At 46.5% G+C, this 22,402-nt stretch overlaps 1 protein-coding gene and 1 pseudogene across 2 annotated transcripts; both read left to right on the plus strand.

Annotated features, from left to right (window-relative positions):
- The first annotated feature begins 6,992 nt into the window (after positions 1-6,992).
- On the plus strand, positions 6,993-10,261 carry LOC147972801 (uncharacterized). Its single transcript, XM_087523683.1, has 4 exons — positions 6,993-7,307; positions 9,305-9,617; positions 9,697-9,994; positions 10,098-10,261. Exons 1-4 carry the CDS (start codon positions 7,123-7,125, stop codon positions 10,133-10,135), a joined length of 834 nt encoding a protein of 277 aa, XP_087379809.1. The 5' UTR covers positions 6,993-7,122; the 3' UTR covers positions 10,136-10,261.
- A 605-nt stretch (positions 10,262-10,866) lies between these two features.
- On the plus strand, positions 10,867-13,282 carry LOC125507335 (histone-binding protein MSI1-like; annotated as a pseudogene). Its single transcript, XR_015603566.1, has 6 exons — positions 10,867-10,872; positions 11,016-11,329; positions 12,298-12,435; positions 12,604-12,728; positions 12,868-12,963; positions 13,054-13,282. The product of XR_015603566.1 is annotated as a histone-binding protein MSI1-like (transcript).
- Positions 13,283-22,402: the final 9,120 nt, after the last annotated feature.

Consider the following 22,402-nt stretch of genomic DNA (forward strand, 5'->3'; position numbering starts at 1 on the left):
TCCTTCTTATCCGCCAAATACTTGGGGCAGTTCCGCTTCCAGTGACCAGTCTGCTTGCAGTAGAAGCACTCAGTTTCAGGCTTAGGTCCAGACTTGGGTTTCTTCTCCTGAGCAGCAACTTGCTTGCTGTTCTTCTTGAAGTTCCCCTTCTTCTTCCCTTTGCCCTTTTTCTTGAAACTAGTGGTCTTGTTGACCATCAACACTTGATGCTCCTTCTTGATTTCTACCTCCGCAGCCTTTAGCATTGCGAAGAGCTCGGGAATTGTCTTATCCATCCCTTGCATATTATAGTTCATCACGAAGCTCTTGTAGCTAGGTGGAAGTGATTGGAGAATTCTGTCAATGACGCTATCATCCGGAAGATTAACTCCCAGTTGAATCAAGTGATTACAATACCCAGACATCTTGAGTATATGCTCACTGACAAAACTATTCTCCTCCATCTTGTAGCTATAGAACTTATTGGAGACTTCATATCTCTCAATCCGGGCATTCTTCTGGAATATTAACTTCAACTCCTGGAACATCTCATATGCCCCATGACGTTCAAAACGTTGTTGAAGTCCCGGTTCTAAGCCGTAAAGCATGGCACATTGAACTATCGAGTAGTCATCAGCTTTGCTCTGCCAGACGTTCTTAACGTCGTCAGTTGCATTAGCAGCAGGCCTGGCACCCAGCAGTGCTTCCAGGACGTAACTCTTCTGTGCAGCAATGAGGATAATCCTCAAGTTACGGACCCAGTCCGTGTAATTGCTACCATCATCTTTCAACTTTGCTTTCTCAAGGAACGCATTAAAATTCAACGGAACAACAGCACGGGCCATCTATCTACAATCAACATAGACAAGCAAGATACTATCAGGTACTAAGTTCATGATAAATTTAAGTTCAATTAATCATATTACTTAAGAACTCCCACTTAGATAGACATCCCTCTAATCCTCTAAGTGATCACGTGACCCAAATCAACTAAACCATAACCGATCATCACGTGAAATGGAGTAGCTTTCAATGGTGAACATCTTTATGTTGATCATATCTACTATATGATTCACGCTCGACCTTTCGGTCTCAGTGTTCCGAGGCCATATCTGCATATGCTAGGCTCATCAAGTTTAACCTGAGTATTCTGCGTGTGCAAAACTGGCTTGCACCCGTTGTAGATGGACGTAGAGCTTATCACACCCGATCATCACGTGGTGTCTGGGCACGACGAACTTTGGCAACGGTGCATACTCAGGGAGAACACTTTTATCTTGAAATTTAGTGAGAGATCATCTTATAATGCTACCGTCAATCAAAGCAAGATAAGATGCATAAAAGATAAACATCACATGCAATCAATATAAGTGATATGATATGGCCATCATCATCTTGTGCTTGTGATCTCCATCTCCGAAGAACCTTCATGATTGCCATCGTCACCGGCGCGACACCTTGATCTCCATCATAGCATCGTTGTCGTCTCGCCAATCTTATGCTTCTACGACTATCGCTACCGCTTAGTGATAAAGTAAAGCATTACAGGGCGATTGCATTGCATATAATAAAGCGACAACCATCTGGCTCCTGCCAGTTCTCGATAACTCGGTTACAAAACATGATCATCTCATGCAATAAAATTTAGCATCATGCCTTGACCATATCACATCACAACATGCCCTGCAAAAACAAGTTAGACGTCCTCTACTTTGTTTGTTGCAAGTTTTACGTGGCTACTACGGGCTTAGTAAGAACCAATCTTACGTACGCATCAAAACCACAATGATAGTTTGTCAAGTTGGTGCTGTTTTAACCTTCGCAAGGATCGGGCGTAGCCACACTTGGTTCAACTAAAGTTGGAGAAACTGACACCCGCCAGCCACCTGTGTGCAAAGCACGTCGGTAGAACCAGTCTCGCGCAAGCGTACGCGTAATGTCGGTCCGGGCCGCTTCATCCAACAATACCGCCGAACCAAAGTATGACATGCTGGTAAGCAGTATGACTTATATCGCCCACAACTCACTTGTGTTCTACTCGTGCATATAACATCAACACATAAAACCTAGGCTCGGATGCCACTGTTGGGGAACGTAGTAATTTCAAAAAAATCCTACGCACACAAGATCATGGTGATGCATAGCAACGAGAGGGGGGAGTGTTGTCTACGTGCCCTCGTAGACCGACAGCGGAAGCGTTATGACAACGCGGTTGATGTAGTCGTACGTCTTCACGGCCCGACCGATCAAGCACCGAAACTACGGCACCTCCGAGTTTTAGCACACGTTCAGCTCGATGACGATCCCCGGACTATGATCCAGCAAAGTGTCGGGGATGAGTTCCGTCAGCACGACGGCGTGGTGACGATCTTGATGTTCTACCATCGCAGGGCTTCGCCTAAGCACCGCTACAATATTATCGAGGATTATTGTGGAGGGGGGCACCGCACACGGCTAAGAGAACGATCACGAAGATCAACTTGTGTGTCTAGAGGTGCCCCCTGCCCCCGTATATAAAGGAGCAAGGGGGGAGGCCGGCCGGCCCTTGGGGCGCGCCAAGGAGGGAGGAGTCCTCCTCCTAGTAGGAGTAGGACTCCCCTTTCCTAGTCCAACTAGGAAGAGAGAAGGGGGAAGGAAAGAGAGGGAGAGGGAGAGGGAAAGAGGGGCCGCGCCCCCCTCCCCTAGTCCAATTCGGACTCCCCATGGGAGGGGGCGCGCCACCTCCTGGGCTGCTGCCCTCTCTCTCCCCTCAGGCCCACTAAGGCCCAATACTTCCCCGGGGGGTTCCGGTAACCCTCCGGCACTCTGGTTTTCTCCGAAATCACCCGGAACACTTCCGGTGTCCGAATATAGCCGTCCAATATATCGATCTTTATGTCTCGACCATTTCGAGACTCCTCGTCATGGCCGTGATCACATCCGGGACTCTGAACAACCTTCGGTACATCAAAACTTATAAACTCATAATATAAATGTCATCGAAACCTTAAGCGTGCGGACCCTACGGGTTAGAGAACAATGTAGACATGACCAAGACACATCTCTAGTCAATAACCAATAGCGGAACCTGGATGCTCATATTGGCTCCTACATATTCTACGAAGATCTTTATTGGTCAGACCGCATAACAACATACGTTGTTCCCTTTGTCATCGGTATGTTACTTGCCCGAGATTCGATCGTTGGTATCTCAATACCTAGTTCAATCTCGTTACCGGCAAGTCTCTTTACTTGTTCCGTAATACATCATCCTGCAACTAACTCATTAGTTGCAATGCTTGCAAGGCTTAGGTGATGTGCATTACCGAGAGGGCCCAGAGATACCTCTCCGACATTCGGAGTGACAAATCCTAATCTCGAAATACGCCAACCCAACAAGTACCTTCGGAGACACCTGTAGAGCACCTTTATAATCACCCAGTTACATTGTGACGTTTGTTAGCACACAAAGTGTTCCTCCGGTAAACGGGAGTTGCATAATCTCATAGTCATAGGAACATGTATAAGTCATGAAGAAAGCAATAGCAACATACTAAACGATCGGGTGCTAAGCTAACGGAATGGGTCATGTCAATCACATCATTCTCCTAATGATGTGATCCCGTTAATCAAATGACAACTCATGTCTATTGCTAGGAAACTTAACCATCTTTGATCAACGAGCTAGTCAAGTAGAGGCATACTAGTGACACTCTGTTTGTCTATGTATTCACACATGTATTATGTTTCCAGTTAATACAATTCTAGCATGAATAATAAACATTTATCATGATATAAGGAAATAAATAATAACTTTATTATTGCCTCTGGGGCATATTTCCTTCAGTAATTTCAAAAAATTCCTACGATCACACAACATCTATCCAGGAGAAGCATAGAAACGAGCGGAGAGAGTGTGTCCACGTACCCTCGTAGACCGAAAGCGGAAGCATTTTATCAACGCGGTTGATGTAGTCGTACGTCTTCACGATCCGACCGATCCTAGCACCGAACGTATGGCACCTCCATGTTCAGCACACGTTCAGCTTGATGACGTCCCTCATACTCTTGATCCAGTTGAGGCCGAGGGAGAGTTTCGTCAGCACGACGGCGTGGCGACGGTGATGATGAAGTTATCGGCGCAGGGCTTCGCCTAAGCACTACGACGATATGACCGAGGTGTGTTTCTGTGGAGGGGGGGCACCGCACACGGCTAAAATATCAACTTGTGTGTTCTAGGGTGCCCCCTCCCCACGTATATAAAGGAGGGAGGGGGAGGCCGGGCGGCCCTAGGGGGCACGCCCAAGGAATTCCACCAAGAGGGAGAGAGTGGGAAGGAAGGAGAGGGAGAGGGAGTAGGAAAGGGGGGCGCCGCCCCCCCTTCCCTTGTCCAATTCGGACTCCAAGGGGGGCACGCGGCCTACCCTGGCTGCCCTCCTCTGTCTCCAATAGGGCCCATGGTGGCCCATTAGTTCCCTCGGGGGGTTCCGGTAACCCCTCCGGCACTCCGGTTTTATCCGGAACACTTCCGGTGTCTGAATAACATGGTCCAATATATCAATCTTTATGTCTCGACCATTTCGAGACTCCTCATCATGTCCGTGATCTCATCCGGGACTCCGAACAACATTCGGTCATCAAATCACATAACTCATAATACAAATCGTCATCGAACGTTAAGCGTGCGGACCCTACGGGTTTGAGAACTATGTAGACATGACCGAGACACATCTCCGGTCAATAACCAATAGCGGAACTTGGATGCTCATATTGGCTCCTACATATTCTACGAAGATCTTTATCGGTCAAATCGCATAACAACATACGTTGTTCCCTTTGTCATCGGTATGTTACTTACCCGAGATTCGATCGTCGGTATCATCATACCTAGTTCAATCTCGTTACCGGCAAGTCTCTTTACTCGTTCCGTATTGCATCATCCCGCAACTAACTCATTAGTCACATTGCTTGCAAGGCTTATAGTGATGAGCATTACCGAGAGGGCCCAGAGATACCTCTCTGATACACAGAGTGACAAATCCTAATCTCGATCTATGCCAACTCAACAAACACCATCGGAAACACCTGTAGAGCATCTTTATAGTCACCCAGTTACGTTGTGACATTTGATAGCACACTAAGTGTTCCTCCGGTATCCGGGAGTTGCATAATCTCATAGTCATAGGAACATGTATAAGTCATGAAGAAAGCAATAGCAATAAACTAAACGATCATGGTGCTAAGCTAACGGATGGGTCTTGTCCATCACATCATTCTCTAATGATGTGATCCCGTTCATCAAATGACAACACATGTCTATGGCTAGGAAACTTAACCATCTTTGATTAACGAGCTAATCAAGTAGAGGCATACTAGGGACACTCTATTTGTCTATGTATTCACACATGTACTAAGTTTCCGGTTAATACAATTCTAGCATGAATAATAAACATTTATCATGATATAAGGAAATATAAATAACAACTTTATTATTGCCTCTAGGGCATATTTCCTTCAGTGCCCATCAACTACGAGGCATTCGTGACGACTTTGTCAATCTCATGATCTATCGGTTCAGTCTCTCGAAGGTGCTCATAGGGTTAGGGATTGTGTGTGTCTGTGTTAATAGGGGTGAGTGTGAATGCATGCATGTGAGGGTTTGCATTTGTTACTGTGTTTTTTTAAAGAAAGGGTAGTGGTGGAAGTGGTGGTTAAGATGTTTGGATGTAAGGGCATCTCCATCGTGGACCCTCAACTACCCACAACCGTCCGGACCAAGCGTTCCGGACACACTTTGCCATCCAACGCGGTAGCTCATCGGTCTGTGGACCGGTTTGGACGTCTGTTTCCTTGCAAACCAGAAGCAAACAAGGGGCTTTGCGGTTGTCCAATCCTCCTCCATATAGGACTCCGACACCGCAGGCCCTCCAAAACCGAGGCGGAGCCCGTGCATTTGGAGCAATCCGCAATGTTTCCGTGCCAAAACCCCCACATTTTCCATCCTCCCAGCTTTGGTCGTCGCCGCTCTCCACCCCAAATCCCACCCTTTTTGTATCGGCCTCCGCATGGACCCGATCCACGAGCAGCCGGAGCCGCTGGAAGTGTAGGATCCACTGAAGGCGGGGGCTTGGAGGATCAACTCAGCGACACGACAAACCAACCGCCTCAAAAAGAAGGCAAAGGAAGGTGCTAGCAAAAAGGGCGAGCGTGGCGGGGAACGGGGTACATGGGCCAGGTGGGGCCAGGGATGCGGGGTGCCACCGCTGTAGTAGCCGTTCGTGTACACACCGTGCTGGCCGCGGGACTGCCGGACTGGATCTTTTGTGATCAAACGCATGTAAAAACTATGGACATCCGCCTCTTTTCCGGTTGTGATAGGCCACTATGAACGCCGCACTTTAATGTGATCCATATTGTTATGCATTTGAAATGAAAATTGGTGTCGAAACTGGGAAAACATATAGGGATGTGGTCCGGACCCGTCCATGAACAAATAGTGTGTCCGTTTTAGGGGACGGCGTTGAAGATGCCCTAACACTACAATATGGATGAGTTTTTAACCCTCTCTTCTTTAATACTTCCTTCGTTTCATAATACTTGTCATGGTTACAAGTATTATGGAAGGGGTGGTGAATATGATATGCATGCTTTTGCGTATTCTAGAAGAAAAAAGTATAAGTTTAGGTTTTAAAGAAGAAATTACATGCTCTAACTTATGGACATAGATGTTTGATGTTTCAATGGTTAGCGTCAATTTTTCACTAAACAACATCAGCTATTTTGTGGACATAATCCAATTGTCACACATCAATTGGAACACACGATTTTGCAGAGAGTTGTCTAGTAGTATTTCAAAATTTCAAAGATTGGTGTCTAGTAGCGCCACTATCTCGGTGTGTCAATTTTGAATGTTTCTGTTGCGGGAAAATGGTACCAGGCCAAATTCGTATTCCCAGTTCTTTTTCTGAAAAGACTGGAAACTTTGACAGTGGATAGCCTGTGTACGTACGTTAAAGCAAACCAAACCGGGGAGACCAAGACCACCAGAGACCCGTCTCGACTAGAAATACATCAGCCGCCAGCCCGCACAGATCAGGCGGATTCTCTGTTCTGCTCTCCAAAAAAACCCACCCTTTCACCACTTCCGAAGCCGGTTCCTTTGCGATGGAGGCCTTCGTCGATGGTAACCACGTCTGGCTGCGCAACGTCGGCCGTGATCTGTACCTCCACGCCGACGCCGACGGGCTGGGAGTGTCCGTCCACTCGCGCCGCGCGGTGCTCCAAGCCGCATGGACCGTGCATCTCTCCGGGGATCACGTCCTCCTCCACTCCGCCGCCTACGGCCGCTACCTGGGCGCAGGGCTGGTCCAATATATTTTTGGGCCCGGGGCGATGTAAAATAATTGTTTTTCATATTAAACTTTTATACTTATTTTAAACTAAGTGTATCATATTACAATTGTAATTAATATTTTTTATTACTTAGCCACATAAAATGTTTTCAAATAACATTTATATTATTATTTGGTATGCATCTGTAATGTATATAATTGAATATTTTAATTTTACAAAATGAAAAATTTATGATGTACCAAAACTTTTCTTTACTGTTAAGACAATCTTTCATATTTATTTTTCTTATATTGCATAAACGGTGTAGTGTATACACATTTGCATATACATGCGTGTGTTCATATATCTTTTCATGTTATATTGAATATTATGATAGAGATTTATAAATTATAGACATACCAACAAATATTTTTATAGCAATTTCTAGTGTATATTAGGTGGTCATATTCATGGAAACTTCTAGGGCATAGAAAATGTGGCCTGCATGATAGGTTCAGTAATTCGAAGAACCAAAAATGTTGTTGATTATACTTTTACGCATGATTCGATTACCTAATGTGCTCGTCCAGATTCACTTGGTTTACTTTGGTGCAAATCAGATGCCTAGACGTTTATCAAATTAAAAATTGTGCATTGGTTTAAACATTAAAATCGATATATCATAATTTTCATTATGATACTAAGACATGCATTGTAAAAGAGAGACTAATGTATTTGAACTCAACTCCGCAGTCGGATTGGTTTGCCTAAGCGTGGTATAACTTATCAGTATGTGGTGTGAACTTATGCTTATGCTAATTGAGGCTCTATTTTATCCATTGAATAATATTCCAGATGTAATGTATACTCTTTTTTTGGAGAGATCTCGCAAGCTTTATTGATTCAGAGACATGTTCATAGGTACAATAGTTGAGTTATGAGGATTGTCCAACCACACATCTCTACCTATGCCTAGATTATATGCATACTTTGCAAGATTGTGAGCCTCCAAATTGAAGTTTCTACGCTCAAAAATAAACTTGCAAGAAGAAAAACCAGAACTACGAGCTATTATTTCATGTGTGATTGCTGCGTTCGGTCCACTTGTTCCCCAGTTGATGTCATTAACTACTCCTTCGCAATCGGAAGCCAGAACCACATCATGAACATCCAGATCTTCTGCCAAAGCTAGTCCCTCTCAGCAAGAAAAGGTTTCTAAGACTGTTGGATCAATGACACCTTCGTAGAACACTGTCGAAGACCCTAGGTAGTTGCCATTCTCATCTCGACATAGTGCAGCCACAGCTTCACCCTTCTGCTCCGAGCTACTGCTCCATCACCGTTCACTTTGACAGTGTCGGTTCCCGAAGCGAGCAAGCGTTGAGTCCTGGCCGCCCGTGCTGACATGCTCACCGTCATGTTCACCTTAGGGATATGTTGCAAGTCCGCAAGGAAGTTGTTCACAAAAGAAATAGTTTGGTGCGGCGCTTGAAAGATTGCCTCGTACACAGCTTTTCGCCGAGCATACCAAATCGCTCAAAGTGTGACAACCATTGTTGTAAACTTGGAGTAATTCAAACAGCCATCTCTTTGCACTTGGTTCTTTTAGTTCTGCCATCGCTAGTAGCACATCTGCATCCAATAGTGCCCACACACACCTCGACATCGTACAGGAGATCAAAGTGTGCCGCCACGAGTCTTGGCATCCACACAAAGGACATGTGCCCTGGGTTGCCATATTCCTGTGGTGTAACACATCTGTGGTATGCAGCGAATGCCGTGCCAAACGCCAGATGAATAGTTTGATCTTCGAGAGTATAGGTATATTCCAAAGTGCCGACCAGGCTTTTCCTTCCTCCTGGCCTGCAGATGATCCCGATCTGCCCTCTAGCCACTCCTCTCGCTGCAGTTTTGTGCTTACCAAAAATCTTACTAGTGTAAGTTTTAGTTGGGCCCCTCCCCTCTTGGGGCCCGGGGCGATCGCCCCTTTTGCCCGGCCTATGGGCCGGCCCTGCCTGGGCGTGTCCGGACAGGCGCCGCGCGGCCATCTTGGCCGTGCCGCGACGCAGCTGGACTTCGTGGTCCGGGGTCTCGAGTCCATCGCCTGGGAGTCCATCGCCGCCGACGAGAGGTCCACTGATGATGCCGTCATCCTCCGCAACATTACCGGCGGCTACCTTCGTGCCAACGGCAGGATCCGCCGCTGGAACACCGCCGTCAGCGTCAGCGACGCCCCTGCTCCTGGTGAATTGAGCAATATGTCGTTCTGGGTGGCGGAGACCATCCCTCCTCTGCCGGCCCGAATGGACATCCCTCTTCCAGTTGAGGCGAGTACAGTTCGTAGAGTTCCCGAACCTTTCTTATCTGATTCAGAACACTGAGACGCATGTCATGTCACAAATTCAGGCGCCGCATCCGCTCCACCCGATTTCCCAGGTCGGCCCCTTGCGCCAAGTCTTCTACGTGCGGGCCGCTGCTGATGGGTCTGTCGATGAGGATGCGTGGGAAATGTTCGAGGTAGCCATGTCCCATTCCTTGGGCAATCTGACGCTGGAGCTACGAAACAGGCTGGGTCTTGACGTGTACTTCACACTCATGCTGTGTATCCGCTCGGGCCGCTACGGGCGCTTAGTCCCCTTGGTGGTCGATCTTCCTAGGAACAACTACCCACTGCACATCGTTCTTCTCACTCACGGCTCACCAGGTGAGAGCGGGATCATGAAAGTTCACTCCTTTTTTCTTCTTTCTACTTTCTTCTCTCATTGTCTGAATCTCATGTGCATTCCATATTGTCATCTTGAATTCAGCGGAGACGGCACTGCGATACCCGAACGTTCATGCCTAGAGATCGATTCTCCAAGTTCAAAGCACTGCTATGATCACATCACTGCTGTGGAAGTCTACAGGATCTAGGGAACTGAGCAAATAAATCTAGTCTGTCTGTGTTCAATCATTTCACTTGTTTGTTTGAGTCTGAGTCTTAATATTTTGTCGGTATCTCTTTCGTGTGTCAGTGCAATGCTATTTTTAGGTTTGTATCAAGTCTTTTGAGACTATTAAGTCATGGACCAGATCAGTAAGCGCAAACTTGTAACGTATGTTTGAGTTTGTATCGAATCTTTTAAGAGTATCAAGTGTTGTCTATCATTGGCGAAAACCTCTTGCTGCAGCTCCACTGTTACAGTGATTGTAACCGGCTACTGCAGGATGATGAACCTTGGCTCTTTATGATCTTGGATGTCATATCCGAGAAATCTCTGTTCTTCACGTTGAGTTGAATCATTTATGATTCCCCTGCACAAAAAGAGAATTAATTATGATTTTCTTTCATTGATTGTATGGCATTGAGAAAACTTGGGACGTTTTTTCTCTTGTTTTCAATGAATCTCTCATTTCTGTTGGCATACCTGGATAACAGTTGGCCTACTCTCTGTTTATTTTTTATACCTTTGTTGAATATATATAGGATTTGGTATTGCTTTGATCTGTTGTGTTATACTGTCAATTTTAACTTGTTCTCTTCCCGCAAAAAAAATATGAACTTCTTCTCATTGAATAGCCTAGTAGTTTAATGACATGCCTGTAATTATATTATGTACCTTAGCTCGGTCACGGAGCTCAATATTGGCTAGAGGCATGTTTTTGTGATTGAGATGTTCATACTTATAATTTTTATACTGTAAATGCTGCTATTTTTTAGATAAATTAGGTCAAACTTTGTGTAGTTTGACTTCAAACAACAGATAAATCATGATGGAGAAGTCAATCGAGCTTGATATATGCCCCAAAATTCATTTATTACTGCTACCAAGACAGTCAGTGCAGATGTGTGTGTATTTGATTATAGCAAGCACCACTAGATGGCGCGTGCAATCCTGATTTACGGCTGAAGGGACACAACTCTGAAGGATATGGCCTGTCTTGGAGTATCTTTAAAGAGGGCCATTTGCTGAGTGGATCGGATGATGCTCAAATTTGCTTATGGGACATCACAGAAAATGGTAAAAATAAAACTCTTGACGCATACCAGATTTTTAAGGTATGGCTCATGATCCTCTTTCCATTTGAGCCCCTGAATGCATAGAGCTTAGTTTGTACCATTGGTTAAAGCTTTCCTCATGACATGCCTCTGGTAGCATTCTGATAGCATGTTTCTTTGAATATATTTGTGTGCTAGTCATATCTGGTATGCATACTTGGAGAAATAATATACATAATATATTCCTGATGGTTTTTGTGAAGGTTATGGTGTACATGAGGAAACAGTCTATCTGCAGCCTAATTACAATACTTTTTAATTTACACCCTCCTAGCTGAAACCATTCACATTTGGTCCAAAAGCAGCTTTCATGGGTAATTTTGGGTGATGCACTGCCCACATCAACAGTCCTGAAGAATAGAATGATAGTCTGTATTTCCCACTCAGACATGGTAGCTCTGCTAGTGTTATTAACCTAAGACCGTCAATTCCATCATTTTGGTTCTCTAGCTGTTAGTGCCGCATGGTCAGTTAAGCATAATAAGTCATAACAAAAATACTGTTTAGTGCTCAATGTGTTGAGTATGTGAACAAGTGAGATTACTGATCTGGTATTTGTGCTGATTTTGTTTTGAAGTTGTTCTTTGTAAGAAGCTGAGGTCAACTCTTGCTTGAACTTCTGCTTTCCAGAATGCAGGGCCATAAAAAAAATCAGTGCTTCACAGTTGCAATACTCAATTGGAAACATATTGGTAGTGCATGGATAACTTCACCTTTTAGGAAAATAATAAGGGGGTCTGTTTTTCTTCTCCACCAAGCTGCCAACGGAAAAAAAGAACTCTTTTAGCACCATGTGTATTTTCAGTCATTGACATGGTCCCCAGTACATTAGACCAACAATTTCCCTAGTTATACTATAGCAAAAACATGGAAGTTCCACTTGTATGATTATTCAACTGATATTTTTCATGTGACCAGCACATCTGTTAGTGGCTTAACACGATATTTTTTTGGTTCTGTCTGTTTAGTTTCATGATGGCGTCGTTGAAGATGTTGCTTGGCATTTGAGGCATGAATACTTATTCGGCTCAGTCGGGGATGATCATCATCTTCTATTCAGAGGACGCGGAAGATGGCATCTGGTAGCAATTTATCATATCACTCTAGTAGTTTCTACTCATGCATGATTTCTATTCAGAGGCTGTTATCAATGGGCACACCTTGCTTTCCCTATATTATTCTTCTGGAAGAGCCAATTGCCTTTGTTTCTGTTGTTTGTATAAAGAAATATGTTCTTACACTTTCCACTTTGTTTCCTTATGTCACATTTATAGGTGAATTGCCTGGCTTTCAATCCTTTCAATGAATGGGTTGTTGCAACTGGTTCAGCGGACAAGACTGTGAAATTATTTGATCTTCGGAAGATTGATACTTCGCTGCACACTTTTGACTGTCACAAGTATGCTTCAGTTTCACCATGACTTATCTGTTCGAAGTTCCATCCTATTTTTTAGCTTAGAAGAAAATGAGCATGTTTGTGTTATTCGTCGTATGTTTGTTTTTATCAATCTTGAATCTGAATTTGATTGTGTAATCAGAGAGGAAGTATTTCAAGTTGGATGGAGCCCAAAGAATGAAACTATACTTGCATCTTGTTGTTTGGGAAGGAGGCTGATGGTTTGGGATCTAAGCAGGTAAACAGCCGTCCAGCTTTCAAAGTTTTTTCAGCATTCCTTTCTGTTTGCTCACTTCCCTCTTGATGCGAATGATGTTTGTGTTGACAGAATTGATCAGGAGCAAACACCAGAGGACGCGGAGGACGGCCCTCCTGAGCTCTTGTTCATTCATGGAGGCCACACAAGCAAAATCTCTGACTTCTCCTGGAACCCGTGTGAGGACTGGGTGCTTGCAAGCGTCGCTGAAGACAACATCCTTCAGATATGGCAGATGGCGGAGAACATCTACCATGATGAGGATGATCTTCCCAGCGATGAGCCGGCAAAGGCTTCGTGAAACCCTTGATGGTAGAACACTCAGAAGGAGATAAGATAATACCTAGCTAGCTTTGTCGATTTTAGGAACCCTTGTTGATTGAACCTGTTGCTTTGGTCGGCTAGCTTTGCAGAGACAGCGTGTATGTCGGTTGTGTACTTGTACTTCTAGCATAGTACATACCAGTTAGACTACTTTCTGTGCTTGGATGCATTTACCTCTTCATCTTATTGTCGGGTCTTTTGATTATTCGGTTGGACTATATAGTAAATTGGGCAAGGTAGTAAAATCTCTTTTGAAAAAATATTTTTTAATTGCAGACTTCACTTTTGTTGCAAACTCGCCAGGGTAATTCAAGACGTTCTCTTGACGCCCGTTCAAGATACTCCACGATTACAGCTGATTTTCCCCTCAGAACAAACTCGTTTGCCTAAACGTCATGTAGAGATGCAGGTCCAACACGTTGATGTTTGTTCAGGGATTGGCACTCTTTGAACTTTGTGTTTTTTTGGGTACTCTTCACACTTATGTCAACCATCAGGGCAGAATGCACAAATTAGTGCCTCAGCACAGGCACTCGCTCAGCAGGGACGGAGCCAGGATTTGAGTATAGGGGGGCCAAGCCAAGTAGATAAAAAAAAATCTAATGCAAAGATAATCATCAAGAACAAGGTTCACATTGGCTTCATTGAAAATTTCAATACGTTGAAAACTCGAAGCAGCCAGCTTAGAAAACAACATAATCTTAAAACTGTTCGGTGGCGTTTTTTCTAATCATAGTAGCTAAATTTTGATCTTAGAATTTCGGTATATTGTATATGTTCAACATAGGAATTTTTTTGCCTCACAAATAGATACTCGAACAAAATAATTTGCATAACCATAATTTTTAAGACACACACAAGATCTGAAGCTTGATAGCGTCTCAAATCACACAAAGAAACAACTAAAATCTGATATGATATCTAGATGAGAACTGGGAGAGATTAGTGTATATTGTGATGTGTTAACCTTGGCTAATTCGAGGCTGGAGCAGTCAAGTAGGCTGCATCGCCGACTGCGCGTATGAATCAGATGATGAGCAGTAGAGCAGGGAGAGTAGAGGCAGACGGACGGCAAGGGGCTAACCCCAGGTCCACGCTAATCACAGGAGAACGTGGCTTTCAGCAGAAGCGGAGGCTAACTGGCCAACAATCTGGACGGTAGTGGGCTTTTTACATGGGCTCCTTTTCCTTTTTCCAAAATACACGTTGAGATAGAGGGGGTCAAGTACGTATGCGCGTGCGATTATATCGCTAGTTACTCATACCTGTTACATGTTTGCTCGATCCTTGGGGGGCCAGGCCCCTGCTCGTTCCCCCTGGCTCCGCCACTGTCGCTCAGTCGTTCACGCTTTGCCTTTTGGGTCACCTGTATTATTATCTTCAGGAGTAGTAGTACAGTGTGTTCATTGACGTTCCAACCATTTTTCTGTGCGCCAACAGCCGTGCAATGTACAGCCGTTGAAGTTGACGGGCTACATCTGTGTCCCCGAGCATCCAGCTTCACAGTTGTACTGATTGGTGGTAGTTTTGGATGTATTCCTTCCGTCCGGAATTACTTATCGAAAAAATGGATGTATCTAAATGTATTTTAGTTCTATATACATCCATTTTTATCCATTTCTATGACAAGTAATTCGGGACAGAGGGAGTATGTCTTATCAAGCTTCTCATAGACTTACGTGATACTATCATCAACTGGATCGAAGCTCTAGTAGATGAACAACATGGCACTTTCATAAGGGCATCTCCAACGCGGACCCTTAAGGCAGACACGCTCTTATTTTTATGGAGAAGCTCAAACTCACTTATGGCATTAGACATGCCATGCCAATCATTGAACATCCCGAAATCTTTAACTTGAATATACATTAGTTCAACGAGATATATGTTGTTATGAATTACCAAAATCACCCGGAGATTAGTTGTACTTTCAGTATGACATTAGAAGAATAATTATATTGAATTGACCCAAATACACTACTAGGAAAAGGGCTATAGATGGAGATTTTTTTTCAAAACTAGCATGTTTTTTACAGCAATTTCGGAAATTAGCAGTGCTAACAAGTTATTTGCAAAACTAGCACCCCGGCGGCCTCCCATTGGCCGAAGAGTGGCTCTTCGGCCAGCAGTTGACCGAAGAGGGCACTTCTGCCTCCCGTTGGCCGAAGTGTGCCCCAACTAGGCCAAAAAGGACTCTTCAGCCTCCCATAGGCCGAAGAGCACTCTTTGGTCAACCGTAGGCCGAAGAGTCCCCGGGTCCCACCTTTTGGCGTGAACGGTTGACCGAAGTTGCATGGCCGCGCTCTTCTGCTTACTGTAGGCCGAAAAGGGTTTTTTTATTATGACTTACGAATGTTGTGTAACCATTTTGCAATGAAAAAAAATTGCACAGCCCTTTCCGTAAATATTTTCCCGCCAATTCTTTCCCCTCCATATGTTCCCGCCATATGTTCACGCCACCCGTTTCCCGCCAACCCTTTCCCGCCATATGTTCCCGCCACCCGTTTCCCGCCAACCCTTTCCCGCCATATGTTCCCGCCAACTCTTTCCCTCCATACCCCAGTCGTTCTTTCCCGCCATTTTCTCTCCTCTCTACCTATAAAACCCCCTTGACCCAGAGGTGAATAAGCAGTCCAGTGTAGTCGAGATGTCCCATTATCCTTTCGATCGTAGTTTTCACCCTGGAGCAGCACTCTTCTGAGGCTAGCTACCGATTTCAGGATGGACAATAGGATAGTTTCATGGGAAGAACTCACCGGTAGTGACACCATAATGAATGAGTTGGCTCACCAATTACGTAGGTCTGTGTGGCCTGAAAGGACCTATGAGGAGGTACGTAAAGAACTTCTTAGGTTGGATGAAAGGTGGAAGAAGGTAGTGGTGCCGAAGAGTGAAACTTTCAGAAGGACTGCAGCAAATAATCCATGTTTATGGACTGAGGAGAGCGAGGACGAAGATGATATCTTCATGCCGCCGCTTCCGGGTTCTTCATCATCGAAGGGCAAGAGTTCTTCATCGTCGAAGGGCAAGGTTTCTGCATCGTCGAAGGGCAAAAGCTCTTCATCGTCAAAGGGCAAGAGTTCTGCATCAACGGAGGATGACGATGATGACTTCATGTAGTATGTAAGCTGTATTCCAGTTGTACCTCAACAAGTAGGGCATTATGTTGTACCTTAATTTCATTTTGTAGTATGTAAGCTGTATTTATTAAGTTCAACCGCACCGTTTAATTCAGATGTGCTTGTATCTTAATTATCGGTTGTAGTCTCTTTGGAAATGTAACTGGAATAACAATGCGAATTAATAGTAATATGTCTCTCGCATACATAAAACGATATATGTCTCCTGATCAGATAGAAGCAAGTGCAATAGTAACACATACATCAAGCATGTCTCATACATAAATACTGACTCACATATGCGAATAGTCTGAAACTAACATAGATAATGACTCATACATAGATAATCATATCACTGCGGGGGTCGACGACGAATCTGGGTCTTCCTCGGGCGAGGACCGGAAGGCGATAAGCGCTGAGGCGGTGGACGATGCTCACGATAACCATGACCATAGATAACCTCGTTTGTCACTATCTGTGTCTCCTGCGACGGTGGTGGTGGTGGAGTGTGAAACACCGTGTGCGAGAAGTCATAAGTGTTTTCAGCTTGGTCATCGTCATCGCCATAGCCCTCTAATCCACATCCAGCACCACTAAGTATCGGTGATTGCACTGAATGCATGAACGGTTGCGACTGGTTGCCTACCGCAATATAGTAAAACGGGTAAAATTAATTTGCGAACCTACATTGTTGAAAAGAATGTACAAAGTAGTGTTACCTATTTCCATTTGATGAGACCAGGAAGAGGTCCCTCAGCCCACCATGGCCTCTCCTCCTCCTCACCCCATCATGACTCCACCTCACTTGTACGCACAAATAGCTATCCCATTGGGAAAAAATGACCATAGGCCGGTGGAGATGGCTACGATCTACCGTTTCTGTGCTTTGGATTCGAAAATAGGTGGAGAAACAAAGAGATCAGCGAGGGGGGCGATGTACAGAGAGGAACGAGAGAGACAGAGCAAGAACAGCGAGAGGAGAAAGAAGACGCCGCTCGGGCCTTATCCGCTACTCTTCGGTCGCTGGCTGGCCGAAGACCTCTTCGGTCGCTGGCTGGCCGAAGAGGCCCATCTTCGGTCGCTGGCTAGCCGAAGTGGCCCGTCTTCGGCCCAGTTCACGCACACTTCGGCCTGGCTTAACTGAAGACGTCACTTCGGGCTTCCGCAGGCCGAAAAGGTCCACTTCAGCCAACCGTTGACCGACGGGCTGCTAGTTTTGCAAATAACGTATAGACACTGCTAGTTTCCGAAATTGCTATAAAAAACGTGCTACTTTTGAAAAAAAATCATAGATGGAATTGACACTAATGACGCACCAGACATGTGGTGCGCCATTACTATATACTAATGACGCATCATGTGTTGGTACGCCATTAGTGTCCAAATACTAATGGCGCACCACATCCACGATGCGCCATTAGTAAAAAAAATTAAATTTTTTTTCAAAACTACTAATGGCGCACCGTGGGAGTGGTATCCACGGTGCGCCATTAGTAAAAAAAATTTAAATTTTTTTTCAAAACTACTAATGGCGCACCGTGGGAGTGGTGCGCCATTATTTTGAACTAGTAATGGCGCACCATGCCACGGTGCGCCATTAGTAACTTGGCCACCACCTCCACCGAATGCACCCCCTGGACCGCCTTTTCAGTTTAAAAAAAATAAAAAAATGATGAAAATGTCAAAAAAATAAAAGAAAATAAGTTTCCCATGTGATATGTGGTCTAGTTGTTGTGAAAATTTACAAATATGAATTTCGACTTTATTTGCAAAATCTCTCGAGAATTTGTAAAATAGGCATAACTTTTGCATACGAACTCGGATGAAAAAGTTTTTTATATGAAAAATCATTTACTCGAAAAGTTACATCCAAATTTAACAGGAAACATTTTCAAAATCCTCAAAAACCTAACAGAAAAAAAGATACGGGGATTTTAAGATCTGGAGAGGCAAAAAAATTCAAAAAAAATCAAACTTACTAATGGCACACCTACCCATGGTGCGCCATTACTATCTTCCCGCCTTCAAAATTCAAAATAAGTCAAAAAATAAAAAAAAAGTTACTAATGGCGCACCTGCCCATGATGCGCCATTAGTATCTTCCCGCCTTCAAAATTCAAAATAAATCAAAAAAATAAAAAAATGTTAGTAATGGCGCACCTGCCGCGGTGCGCCATTACTATGCCGTATATATGGCTGGGAGTGGTCCTCTCCTCCTTACCTCTTCATTCTTCTCCTCCACTCCACCTCTCCTCCACTCCATCTCCTCCTCTCCTCCACTCCATCTTCCCTTCTCTCCTCCACCATACTACCTTCCTCCTCTCCGGCGACCTCCTCCTCCTCCCCTCTCCGGCGACCTCCTCCTCCTCCTCTCCGGCGACCTCCTCCTCCTCTCCGGCGACCTCCTCCTCCCTCCTCTCCTCCCCTTCCCTCCCCTCATGGTTTCTCCTCCCTCCTCTCCGGTGAGCTCCTCCTTCCTCCTCTCTGGTGAGCTCCTCCTCCCTCCTCTCCGATGAGCTCCTCCTCCCTCCTCTCCGGTGAGCTCCTCCTCCCTCCTCTCCGGTGAGCTCCTCCTCCCTCCTCTCCTCCCATCCCCTCATGGTTTCTCCTTCCTCCTCTTCGATGCTCCGGTGAACTCCTCTCCGGCGACCTCCTCCTCCTCTCCGGCGAACTCCTCCTCCTCCTCCTCTCCGGCGATGTAGGCGAGCGCCTCTCCGGTGACCTCCTCCTCCTCCTCTCCAGCGAACTCCTCTCCGGCGAACTCCTCTCCGGCAAAGAACACGGCAAAAGAACGTATAAGATCCAAAAACAGGAGCAAAATTTAAAATAATATCGTGCCAAAAAACGAGCAAAAAAACAAGCAAAAAATGGGCAAAAAAATCACGATCCAGATCCAAATTCAAAATTCAAAAATAGCAATGGCGCATGGTGGGGGTTAGACGGTGCGCCACTACTATTTTCCCGCCTTCAAAATTCAAAAATACTAATGGCGCACCAGTGGCCTATACTAATGGCGCACCAGTGGCCTATACTAATGGCACACCAGTGGTGCGCCATTAGTATACCAAATACTAATGGCGCACCAGTGGTGCGCCATTAGTAAAAAATACTAGTGGCGTGATACTAATGGCGCACCAGTGATGCGTCATTAGTAGGCAAAACTGGTGCGCCATTAGTAGCCCTTTTCCTAGTAGTGATACTTTGAGAGTACATCTGCGCGATCGTTCACTGAAAATCATATATTGTGGAATAGTGAGGGAGGAGATACTCTTCAACAAATCTTCTCGGATTATACGGAAGCCGGGGACGCAAGCGAATTCGTCGCAATAGCCACCAATCTGGCGAAGCGGTTTCGCCGCGCCGAGCTCGGTGAACCAGATTCTCCCGACCCCGATGCGCCTGCGGAAGAGCAGGAGGCTCAGAACTAGATCTTTTAATCCACATAATTGGAATTCCAGTGTGGTTCTAATCTTCTCCCTCTAATTCTCCGGCGACGATTAGCTTTGGACGGCGAAGCGCTGCCTGATCGTGAAGATTGTATGCTTGCAACTCGTGGAGAGGCTGTGCTTTCAATTTTCCGTTCGAGGGATTGTTCGTGGGTCGTTTGCAGGATCGTTCATCTACGTTTCGAGTGACTCCAAGTACGATCTACGTTTCGAGTGACTCCAAGTACGATCTACACTACCTCGTCTTCTTCTGCTGCAAGTCGGAGTTGGTAACGATCAAATCCAAACCGTTAATGCATCTTCATATTGTTCCTGGATGATCGTAGGACGCTTTTTTTTTGTTTTCTACTACGTTTCTCAACAATGGAGACACAACTGGCTTGCGAGACCAGGCATGATGCGACCTATTACCTCTCTGATTCCTAACCCATCGCAACATGTGTCAGAGTTTATTAATACAACTACGGTGACATGGGATGAGGCACTAGTGTGTACGATGTTCTTTCTGATTGATGCCGAAGGAATATTGGGAATCCCTGTTTGCAATAGAAACATTAGTGACTTTTGGGCTTGGGATGGTGAGAAGAAGGGAGGGTTTTCTGTTAAGTCTGCGTAATGGATAATCTTGAACACCAGAATCAGTAGGGAAAAATAGATTCGTGAGAATGAAGGATCATATGGATTGGAACAGGAAAGCAACGCATGGCCAGCGCTTTGGAAAGCGAGTTTACCTTCTAAGATAAAGTTATCACTTCCGCTTCGGTAGACCCCCTCTAACACAAAGAGGGCCGAGATTGCTCGATACCCCTTCGTAACAAGGGGCATGATGGGCATATTTTTTAGAAGTGCCCACCCGCCCGCCTGCCCGGCCGCGGCGTATACGTATACAAATACAGCGGGTTATTTTTTTCGGGATTGACATAGCGTCAATTACGCCGCGGGCGAGCATGCATGGCGCTGTTATCGTGCCGCTTCCATTGCGCTGCGGGCGTGCATGCATGCACGGCGCTGTTATCGTGCCGCTTCCCCCGCTGAGGCGCTGCCGGCTGCCGCGCTGCCCGCCTGCCCCGCTGCCGCGCTGCCGGCTGCCGCCTCGCCTCGCGTTGGACTCCACGCAACCCTTGCCTGCTGCCCGCCTGCCGGCTGCCGCCTCGCCTCGCCTCGCTTCGGACTCCACGCATCGTCTGCCCCGCTGTCCGCCTACCGCCTCGCCTCGCCTCACGTCGGACTCCACGCATCGCCTGCCCAGCTGCCGCGTGCACCGACGTCTCTCGTTCGCTGCGCCCGTCCAACGCCCCCGACGCGTCTCTCCCTCCCCATAAAGTGCCTCGCTCCTGACCTGCGCTCGCCTCACAGAAACCACCCCGACCCCGCCTCTCCTCTTAGAAACTGCCCCGACCCCGCCTCTCCTCTTAGAAACCGCCCCCACCCCGCGATGTCCGATCGATCTCCGGCGGCGCAACTCTCTCCGGCGTGATGCCTCGTGGGCGTGGATGTTTCGGCCGGCGTTGGTTCGGTTGGGAGGCGGCAGTGGAGGCGCAGGGAGCAGTCGTCGGGCGGGAGGCGGCGGTGGAGGCGGCGGCAGCGGCGGTGGACGCGTCGGCAGCGGTGGTGGACGCGGCGCCGCGCCCGGCGGTCTGTGGCCCTCTAGCCTCACCGGGCCGCAGACCGTGGATATCTATCGGCACGGCATCCCCGTGCCGCCGTCGTGTCGCCTAGCACACGGCTGGCACGTGACGAGCACCGGCTATGCCACGCCTGGGCCGGCACAACCCGGTCCATGGAACCCCGAAGGTCGCCTGAACTTTTGGCAAGGCCGCGACTTCGACACCGTGGTCAGCTTCTACAAGTCTCGGGGCATCCGCGCGGACGCTCCAAACGCGCCCCTCGCGCCCCCCGCCGTCCCGGTCGTGCAGGCCCGTGCCGGTCGGCGCGCTCGCGCAGGCGCCCCGGCTAATCCCGCCGCCGCGCCCGCTGCTCCATCAGGCGCCCCTGAGTTTCAGATCCCGCTGGAACTGGCGGCGATGCAAGAGGAGGGCGACCCGTTGGAGTCGCCGGGTTCGATCCGCGTGATCCGGAACTCCACGTCGGAGACCGGTTGGATGCCGTCGGCGGATATTGTTGACCCGAGGGACCCGGCAGACGAGCCGGGATACTGGCAGGCGATTAGGGACTCGACCGATACACTAGCGCAGGAGTCGGCTACCGCGGAGGAATTTTTCGGATACTTGGGCAGTTCCGATGACTCAGACGGCGGCGAAGACGGCGGTGAAGACGGCGGCCAGACCGTAGTGGTTGATCTTCTGAGTAGCTTGGAGGAGTAGTTAGATTTGTTTTAGTGTTAATCTTTTTTCATGTAAAATTTCGTTCAAATGTAAAATATCCTAAATATGAACGAAATTATGTTGCTTCAATGAGTAATGGAATGGTTGTATAATAAACAGGTCTTCGAATAGTAGACGCCCGGTGATAAGTTGAGCCCTCACGGAATCAATAAAAAGCCCCACACCACTGACATGTATCGAAAGCACG

The sequence above is a fragment of the Triticum urartu genome, chromosome 5A (assembly GCF_056163025.1).
Source record: "Triticum urartu cultivar PI428250 chromosome 5A, HENAU_Tu73, whole genome shotgun sequence".
Taxonomy (NCBI): domain Eukaryota; kingdom Viridiplantae; phylum Streptophyta; class Magnoliopsida; order Poales; family Poaceae; genus Triticum; species Triticum urartu.

Excerpts from the sequence above, each read along its gene's own strand:
- LOC147972801 (XM_087523683.1), top strand. The coding sequence starts at position 7,123 with ATGGAGGCCTTCGTCGATGGTAACCACGTCTGGCTGCGCAACGTCGGC. Across the intron at positions 9,618-9,696 it reads ACATCCCTCTTCCAGTTGAG|GCGCCGCATCCGCTCCACCC; the intron begins GCGAGTACAGTT and ends TCACAAATTCAG. Across the intron at positions 9,995-10,097 it reads TCTCACTCACGGCTCACCAG|CGGAGACGGCACTGCGATAC; the intron begins GTGAGAGCGGGA and ends TCTTGAATTCAG.